General features: G+C 47.3%; 1 protein-coding gene across 2 annotated transcripts in view; it reads left to right on the top strand.

Moving 5' to 3' along the window:
* WT1 (WT1 transcription factor) overlaps nucleotides 1–3,971 on the top strand; it is a 48,468-nt gene extending 44,497 nt beyond the window's left edge. For both annotated transcript variants that reach the window (XM_029957170.1, XM_029957171.1), the window contains 2 exons: nucleotides 53–145; nucleotides 2,584–3,971. In XM_029957170.1, coding sequence (XP_029813030.1) covers nucleotides 53–145; nucleotides 2,584–2,705 — 215 coding nt within the window. In that variant the 3' untranslated portion in view covers nucleotides 2,706–3,971. The remainder of the gene's footprint in view (nucleotides 1–52; nucleotides 146–2,583) is intronic.
* Nucleotides 3,972–9,638: the final 5,667 nt, after the last annotated feature.

Here is a 9,638-nt window from a genome sequence, read left to right on the forward strand (position 1 = left end):
GTTATGCTCCTGCACTGTTAGGGCTGCGGCTAGACCTTCTCTGTCCGTTTAGGTGTGAAACCATTCCAGTGTAAAACTTGTCAGCGAAAGTTTTCCCGGTCTGACCACCTGAAGACCCACACCAGGACTCATACAGGTAAAACAAGTGCGTAAACTTTTCTTCACATTTATTTTTCATTATTTTTTTTAAAAAAATACTGTTGAATGAGGTTGTTTGTGATGAGAGAGAGATTGGAAAAGTCTAGTGTAGAAGTTCTGAGCAGGTTTAGACTCAGTTGAGAGGAAGCACAGTGCATGGCTGTCTTTAAATAATAACATTGTTTCAGAAGAGATGGGGTTGGGAACAACAGGCAAAAGGGGGATGTGGAAAGAACTTAGAACTGAGTGCCCAGAACAAAAAGACGTGAAGTAGGTCCCTGTTTTCTGTTCTATCACACTGTATCTCTCAGCTTGATAGGATAGTCAACTTTACAGAAAGACAGCAGGAATTCTCCCAAGCCAGATATTTATTCTTTGGAGGGCTCACATCTCATGGCACTATTTTCAGAGACCTGAATCCTTGCTGTGGCAAACATTTAATGTCCCAGGAACAGTCATGGTTTCTGCCAGACTCGTATCAGCATATGGCTATTATTTCCTTTATACCAGTATAGAAAGAGGAATAGACATTTCTTCCCTGGCTGCCGAAAATTTTGCTTTTCCACAAGACTGGTGTGATTCATAATGAAAACAGCTCCATCTTTGTTACGTATTTTCTAACTTTGGAAGGAGGGCCAAGGCCCAGGGTTATCTCACTGTATTTTTGCAACATCCTTGTAAGAAAAGGGGAGTAGGCATGTTTTATCCCCATTTGTCAGATAAGGAGACTGAGGCACATAGTCATGAGATGACTTCTTTATCGTCCCAAAGCTAGTAAGTAGCAAACCCAGTTCTGCCTGCTCCCAACCCCACCGTATCTCTCTGTTGGAGAAAGAGCATGGGTTCATCTCAGAGCCCAGGGAATATAGGAATCAGGAAGAGAGTCAACATTAGCAAAGCCGAATGCTTTTGAGAGACTGAGGAGAGTGACTGACCAACAAGAGAAGGGGTTGACGGCGGGGCTGGGAGTTGGGTGGGGGGGCAGGAGCTAGATCAGGAAAAGCACAGGAACAGTGAGCGGGAGGGGAAGGAAAATGTGAGATCATGAGCCCTCATGCAGTCTCAGCTTCTCAGCCCAAACAGGCTACATTCACAGAGTGGAGGCACCTGTGCCCCAGAGTTGGTGGGATGGGCATCTCTTTTGCCCTACTCAGGTGCCTTTGGTATTGCTTCTCTCCCTTAGTCCTGAGCACATCATTTGGTGAGAAACATCTCATCCCTTGTATCCTGCCCACTCTGCCCCGCTCCCCGCCTCCACCCACCGAACTCCGTGCATGTCTGCATATGTGCAAAATGACCCGTGTCATTGGCAGACTGTTTTTTTTTACCTGATATTTGATCAGCCCCTAGTCCTGACCCTGGGACGGTGCCTCCCCTGAGACATTTCTTGGTGCTTGTCCCAAACAATGGTTCTCAATGGAGAGGCAAACTGGGACCAGTGGTATCCTGGAAAGATCTCCCTAGTGGTACAGAGATTGGCTCCTGTGGCATTTTTACTTAGGATGAAGCCACAGCTCTATTTCCATTATGGCCAGGCCTGGGCGGTGGGATACTGCAAAGTACATGGGCTTTGGAATAGACAGACCTGGGTTTAAGTCCTGCTTGGGTCTGCCCTCACCAGATGTCCAGCCTCATCTCTAGAGTGGGGATACTGATGCTTCTCTTACAGGACCGTTGCAAGGAATACATGAAGTAATGCATATAGGCGATGCCCAGCACAAGGCTGGACATATGTTAAGGCGCTAATTATCTTCCCTATCCAGAATGAGGCTTGGAAGGAACTTCTGAGAGCTCTTTAGATGAAGAAGTCTCCATCTTTTGGCAACCTTAAGAATCTTAAAACTATGACTCAACTAGGGATTTTACTCTGAGTAGCACTTGAGGTAAAAGAAGCAAATATCATGAAAACTGGTATCAGCGATTTATTTTAGAATGCCCAGCCCATCCAGAATTATCTACACTGACAGAAATATTAAAGTTACAGTCAGAGCTCTGTTATTGGATGGCAATTGATCCGTAATACCCAGGGTAATGATCCTGAGCCCTCGTAGCCCAGTGAAGCTCAATTCCCTGCAGAGACCGTGGAGGGGACTTTTACAGTTCCTGCAGTGGTCTAACAGCAGAGGCTGAAACAAATGCCTCCCCCCTCGATTGCATGTGAATTACCAAGACACTTTCATTAACAACAGTCCTTTCTTCTCTGCCATTTCCCTAGTCTTCTGACTTAATAATATTTTATAATTTTTAGTTTTTACACCTTAAGGGCCCAGAGGTGCCGTCATTTCAAGGCTGCCTATGAAATGAGCCCAATTTGTTATCTCAGGGAAAGAACTAGAGGGAATCTGGAGTGAGTGTCTTGGGATAATTTACCTCGGGCCTTTGATAGTTGAACTTGTGCCCAGGCTCCTCGCTGCAAGTGTCTCTGACTGGCAATTGTGTCAACAGGTGAGAAGCCCTTCAGCTGCCGGTGGCCCAGTTGTCAGAAGAAGTTTGCCCGGTCAGACGAACTAGTCCGCCATCACAACATGCACCAGAGAAACATGACCAAACTGCAGCTGGCGCTTTGAAGGGGTCCAACCCGGGGGCGGCTCTGTGTCCCAGGCAGGACAGTGTGTGAACGACTTCCCGCTCTGACTTTAAAGTTCCTCCTCGCTCACCTCTCTAAGAAGGAAACGGCAGGCGATCTTCATCCAGCTCCCAGCACAAGACGCCTGTGCTACGGGGTCTTGCCAGGTGTGCCCGGAGGACGTGGGCCCTGCTCTGCCTGCTTTTCATCGACTCGAAGGCCCTGGAGAAGCAGCTAACAATGTCCAGTTCGCTAAAAGCCCATCTCTGTCGTTTGGTCTGGATTTTCCTCTGTAAGAAGAGCCATTGTTGATCATATCCCTCCGCCCCCTGCTCCTTTTACGCTCCTTTTCACTAGGAATGGAGTCCTTGTACCATTTTCCATCATAGAATATTTATAGGCCAGGGCATGTGTATGTGTCTGCTAATGTAAACTTTGTCATGGTTTCCATTTACTAACAGCAAGAAATAAATCAGAGAGCAAGGCACCGGGGGTGAGTCCCGTCCGACATTCCGGAGGTCAGGCAGGCCGCTTGCTACCCGGGAAGGCAGGGTGTAGTGCGACCATGCAACTTTAAAAACTTTAAAACTTGTGTTTCAAGCAGCTGAAAAAAGAATCCGAACTAACCAGTACCTCTGTAGAGAAATCTAAAAGAATTTTTCCACTCAGTTAATACAATGTTAACATTAGCACATGCTGTTAAGAAACTGTGCTTGAAGACCTGAGATTTTGGTTTTGGTTTTTGACTTTTTTGAGTGGTAATCCTATGCATCTTCAGAGGTGTATGTATCTCCTCACACAAAGAAAGTGGAATTCGTTTTTATCCTTTGGGGTGTCCTTCGAGTGTACAGACCACGCTGGTTATGTGGCTTCAAGTTGTAAAAATTAAAGTGACTCTAAAAGAAAATAGGGCTGGTCCAAGATCTCCACTGATCACTTTGAGTCTACCAGTGTATGTAAAAATATGAGACTTACTGGTGTGAGGAAATCGGTTGGTAAAGGTGTGTGTGTGTGTGTGTGTGTGTGTGTGTGTGTGTGTGTATTCAAAGGAGGGTGTTTATTATTTACTGTTGCTTGAAATTATTGTGTAAATAAAAATATCTGATCATGATTTGCTCTTTGACAACTAAAATTAGGAAATGTATAAATGTTAGATGCATCACTGTTTTGGTGTTGATCTTACAACGTATCAATGATAACACTAAAAATGTAACCTGCATTTTTCACTTCACTCTCAATTAATTAAAGGCTATTCAAAAGGAAAGTGGCAAGATTGTTTTGGCTATATTGTGTTCAAATCTTAAGCATAGTTGAGACTGTCTGAAACAGGTTAGAAGATGCTACTGACATCCACGGTCACAATCACTGGTGTCGTCTATCCAGGTCCTGACTGGTCTCTGTCAAACCTCAGGAGGCAATTACCCATTCTGGAAGCTGCCAGCACTATAACGTGATCATGCTCAAGCTACAGTCAGCTAGGTTTGTGGATGACATGGTCAGAAGCATGTTTGAGGGTTTATTTTAGTCAGGCTGTCATATCACTTTTTATTCCAAGTCAGTAAAAGAGAATAGGGGTATTAATGATAACTGGCCTTTTCTGGAAAGTTCACTCTCCAGAACTTTCTGGGATATACTGCAATCAGGAAGCTATAGGCTGAACACCTAGCACAACTGAGTTTCCAGCTGTAGTTGCTATAAATTAGCCCAGCAGGTTGAAAGCTGCTTAGACTTTCCAGGGCAGCCGAGTGTAAAAGCACATTATACAGTATACATGATCTACAGACTCCCTTTCTGGTTCTAGTGTATGGTTTTTCAGTTGTAAATAAGGAGATTAATTTGGCGCTACCCCTCTCAGCTCCATTAGCTTGGAGTTTGAATGCATCCAGGTTTCATTTCTTCATTTAAAATGTATCTTGAGCAGACAGCAGCTCAGCCATGAAGACTTTTCAGCAGCTCAAAGTTTGGGCCGCCTGAAAGTCAGGTCCTGAGGCCCCTCTTCGTTTGCATCTGGCTCTTGCATCACTGTTAATTATAGCGAGTATGGTGACTCATTTGTATCAGCCGTTTTTATCTTTTCCTGCCAGAAGACAGCGTTTCTCTGGAGAAGCTCAGGACAAGCATGGCAAACGTCAGCAAGTCAGAGCGAGCCAGGTTTCACAACAAAGCAAAGCCACATTGTTTCAACTGCAGGAGGAAGACCAGAGATTCTCACCCTGCCCTGGTGCTTGAGCTTGCAGTTAAGGTCATGGGCTCTGGAAAACTGACCAACCTGGGTTCAGATCCAGAATCCCTAGCTTCCTCATCTGCAACGTGGGGACGTAAGATTCCCCTGCCTGATAGGATTGTTTTGAAGATTAAATTTAAAAAATAGAAAAGAGGGCCGCCTGGGGGGCTCATTTGGTTGGGCTTGCGACTCTTGATTTTGGCTCAGGTCTTGATTTCACGTTTGTGAGACTGAGCCCCGAGTTGGGCTCTGTACCAACAGTGCTGAGCCTGCTTGGGATTCACTCTCTCTCCCTCTCTCTCTCCTCCTACGCCGCTTGTGCACTTGCACACTCTCAAATAAGTAAATACATAAATAAATAAATATTAAAACAAAAGAGAAAGAAAAGAAAACATCTAGGATCCAGCAAAGTCTTACTAACCATTACCTAGGGGAACTTTACCCAGGAACTCACCTGCTAATTTCATTTACCTCCCCCTCCCCCAGCCATCCTCTCTTGGTGTCCAGCCATCTTCATGGCTCTGCAAAATGACGAATCCATTTTCATATACTCCCAACCAGGGTTAAGGTTTGCAGCAATAGGGCTCTTGCTGGCGTCCCTACAGAGACCTCTAGTTTTGTGTCATTTGCAAAGCACTGAGTGGCCCTGACTGTGCTTGTGAGACCCACGGAGCTGACCACCAGTCAACTCAGGGTGAAAGCTGGTCAGTGGGAGCTCTCTGTAGCTCCAGCGAGGGGCTCTGCAGGTGCACTTGTGAAAATGTGTGTTTTTCCATTGTGCTTTACTGTAGTGTCTAGTTCAGTATATGGTTCAATGTCATTAAAAGGCCCCCTTCCCTTTGCCAGGTCTTCCCAGAGTATTCCAGGCATCCTTAGCGCTCTCCTCTCCGAATTTGTATAGCACGCTAAGTATGGAACGTTAAATAGTACCTCACATGGGTGTAGTGCTTTCCCATCTAGAACAATCTGTAAGATAGACAGGGCAAGTATTATTGCCACTTAACGGATGAGGAAGCGGAGGCTCGGTGAAAGCAGGTGGCTGAGGCCGGACTTGATGTTTTATGTCACCAAATCATGCTTGATGATGTCACCTTGCACTCTGCTCCGTTGTATGGTATCCATACATCCTATCTTCACAACCCGGGTGAGCTTCTGGAGAGGAACAAATCTCCCCTTCCTGTGTCACTTACATAAAGGTCTTCTCAGCCTGAAGTGACCATCCATGTTACCTGAGGAATTGCTCAGGGACATACTCAGATTTGGAAGGTCTGCAGCAGGGCCTGCGAGTCTTCATTTCCCCAAAGCTCCCAGCTGGACTGTGGACGACCCTTTGTGTAGCCAGGACCCAAAGAGCAGGCTAAATAAATACTTGCAGAAAGGTGGCTGGTGAGATCTGCACCTGCCAGTCGTGGGACCACACTGAACCTTTCTGGCCCCGATGGAGCAGGCAGGGAAGATGGCCCAGGGCTGTGCTGTAGGGGCCCATGGGGCCGAGGGTGGGGACATTCATCCTGAATGTGGCCAAAAGCACTGTATGTGTTAGTCCGGGTGAATCCATCCACAAGGAGGCTCGTTTCCCAACACAGTCTCCCCATCTTCTGTCGGTGACTCCCCACAAGCAGGGAGGCCGCCCCAGGTGAGGTGAAACGTGCCGTGTGGCCACACCTGTGCACCCAGCCCTTGCACTTTGCTCAGTCCACATCTCAAGAGCAGGCCTGGACCTTCCTGACACCTTACACTGGGATTCTGTGGCTTTTGAGAGGACTTACTCCCTGTGAAGCAGCAGCCGTGGCTGGCAGGAATTCCACATGTCTTGCCCCACTAGGAACCACTTGTTTAGCACCTTGGGTACCAACAAGCAAAAGCAGCGGCTTCTAGAACCCTATCTTCCCTGCAGGACGTTTGCACTTCTCATCTTGGACCAGTAGGTATGTCAGGGAGAGGTATGTGTGTGAGGAGAACAGTGGTTCTCAACTGTTTTTCTTCAAAGCCTTGCAGCAGAAAGGGTGGCTTCTAAGAATTTCTCACAGGTAGAGGCGCCTGGCTGGCTCATTCGATTAGGTGTCCAACTTTGGCTCAGGTCATGGTCTTAGAGGTACGTGAGTTTGAGCCCCACGTTGGGCTCTGTGCTGGCAGCGTGGAGCCTGCTTCGGATCCTCTGTCTCTCCCGCTCCCTTCCCCTCCCCTGCTCACCCCCTCAAAAAATAAATAAACATTAAAAAAAAAGAATGTCTCACAGGTAAATGCATAAATAAAAGTAAGCTTCTACAGTAAGGCAGAAAAATCCCTAAGAAAAGGTATTGGTCTTTTTCATTTGGGTCTTTGCTTCTAAGAGACTGTCTTATGTATTAGGTGGTTGAAGTCTGTATAAAGCTTAATAAATATATTGAAATGATCATGATGATAAAAAGCACACCTGTCTGATTTCTTGCACTGAGAAATAGCTGCTTTCATGGAGGCCTCTGGGTTTGTCTCCATTTTTCAAGCAAAACCCTGATCTGTTAGCTCTTGAACTGGCTTTGAGAAGGAATGAGAGAGGCAGACAGCATAAGAAGGGTAAAAACCCACCAGCCCAGCCAGCACCCGGCCCACCCGGCCCACCCAGTGTAGTCAAATCCTGAAAAAAGGTTGGTTTTCAGAGACAGATGAAAACAACTCCTGAAGACGCAAGACTCTGGAGAGTCAGTGCCGTTGGCTCAGACTGCAAATCCGCCAGGTAGGGGTGGAAGTCACGGACGGAGAGACGGCTGATGGAAGCAGCTAAGGCAGACGAAATCGGCCAATGCGAGTTTCAGAGATAACACGATATTTTTGTGGATGGGGAGACTGAAAGCTGGTCGGGGAGATGGGGCTGAGATAAACGCAGAGGGGGGGTTGGTTGAAACAAGGGGCTTTTCCCTTCGCAGCGTCCCAGGAGCACTGTGACGTTGACACTGCGTGAGAAGGATTGCCTGACACAGCCGGGATTTCGAGGGCCACTGAGGAGGCAGCTGGACTCCAGGACAAAGCGGAAGGACGGACGGAAAGAGGGAGGCAGAAAGCTCTGGCAAGAAAGATGACACAGATGAGGAATGAAGTGCGGGTGTCAGGGAGGTCTGACAGGAGGAAGGGGCTTCTGTGTGACAGGGCCTGACCCCCATGTGAACCTCCACTAGCACTGTGAACACACACGCAGGGCTCTCCCACATGGGAGGTGCTCCCGCGCTAACATGCAAGCGATGATGATGCGTGCCGTTTATCGGGCCTTTGTGTGTGGACTAGTGCCAGTTCTCTTATTGACAGTGTTCCCATTTTACAGATGAGGTAAGTGAGGTTCTAGAAAGTTATATTACAGGGGGCGTATACCTTGTATATGGAAGAGCTGAGATTCTAACCCAACTCTCTCTTTTTAAAAATGTTTTTTTTCTAATGTTTAGAAACAGAGAGAGAGTGCAAATGAACAGGGAAGGGGGAGAGAGAGGAGACAGAATCCCAAGCAGGCTCTGCAGTCAGCACAGAGCCTGGTATGGGGCTCCAACTCACGAATCACAAGATCACGACCTGAGCTGAAATCAAGAGTTATATGCTTAACCGACTGAGCCACCTAGGTGCCTCCAATTCTGACTTTTTAAAAAAAATGTTTATTCATTTTTGAGAGACAGAGAGAGAATGAGTGAGCAGGAGAGGGGCAGACAGAGAGGAGAAGGAGACACAGAATCTGAAGCAGGCTCCAGGCTCTGAGCTGTCAGCACAGAGCCCGATGTGGGGCTCGAACTCACAAACCTGAGTCAAAGTTGGGCGCTTAACCAACTAAGCCACCCAGGCACCCCTAACTCTGACTCTTAACCCCTGCATTGTACCATATTTATCCTCCCATCTCAGGGTCCATTGGCCCCACAAACTGGAGGAACAGCAGCAATACCTTGCCTGCCTGTTTGTTTGGATACTGGGAGTGTTTGTCAAGTGCCCAGAGAAAGGATAAGAATGATTGGCAAAGCATTCTCTCCCCATATATCCAATTGTAGAGCTGTTTTATAAAATATGTTTTCATTCAGTATTTTATGTTAAATACCGGAACTTAAGAAATGACATAGCATAATGTTAGCCGGACAGTGATAAAAGGGGAAAATTGAGAAACACATTTAAAAGTTCAAGGTCAATGAGTACTTTTTAAAAGCAGCATCCTGCTTTCCCAAGGAGCTGTGGGTCACAGGGAACAGGCTGAGGAGGAAGCTGTCGTGTCTAGTGGTGTGGGGGAGGGGGGGGTCTCGGGGATGTGTCCCACAGAGAGGATTGTCCCCTGGTCTCAGCATCGGGAAGCCTCCATTTTTCTAAGGCAGTGTTGGGTCCTTACTGTCCAAGTGAAGAGGGCCAGGGAGACTGTCACAGATGTCTCCTGTCCCAATTTCTCTGAGGTCGAAAAATATAATGATGCACGCCAGTGGCCTTTATCACTCAGTTTGGGCACAGCTTTCCTTCCAGCCTCACCCCAGCGGAGGAGGAAGGCACGGGGATCCCCGGTCCGAGCTTATGGAGGAAGATAACCAGGGGGGGCCGCAGGGGTCAGCATCTGCCTGCCTCCGAGCAGTAGGCCCAGGGAAGCAGAAGTTACCTCTGCTCGGAGACTTCTTGATAAAGATGCCTTCGAATTCACTGGGTGAGTAACACGGAGTGTGTTCTGATGCTGCCCTCTGGAGACCAGCTGCCTCCACTTTTAGAGAGGGACCCCTG

Source organism: Suricata suricatta, chromosome 11 (genome assembly GCF_006229205.1).
Source record: "Suricata suricatta isolate VVHF042 chromosome 11, meerkat_22Aug2017_6uvM2_HiC, whole genome shotgun sequence".
In the NCBI taxonomy this organism is placed as follows: Eukaryota; Metazoa; Chordata; class Mammalia; order Carnivora; family Herpestidae; genus Suricata; species Suricata suricatta.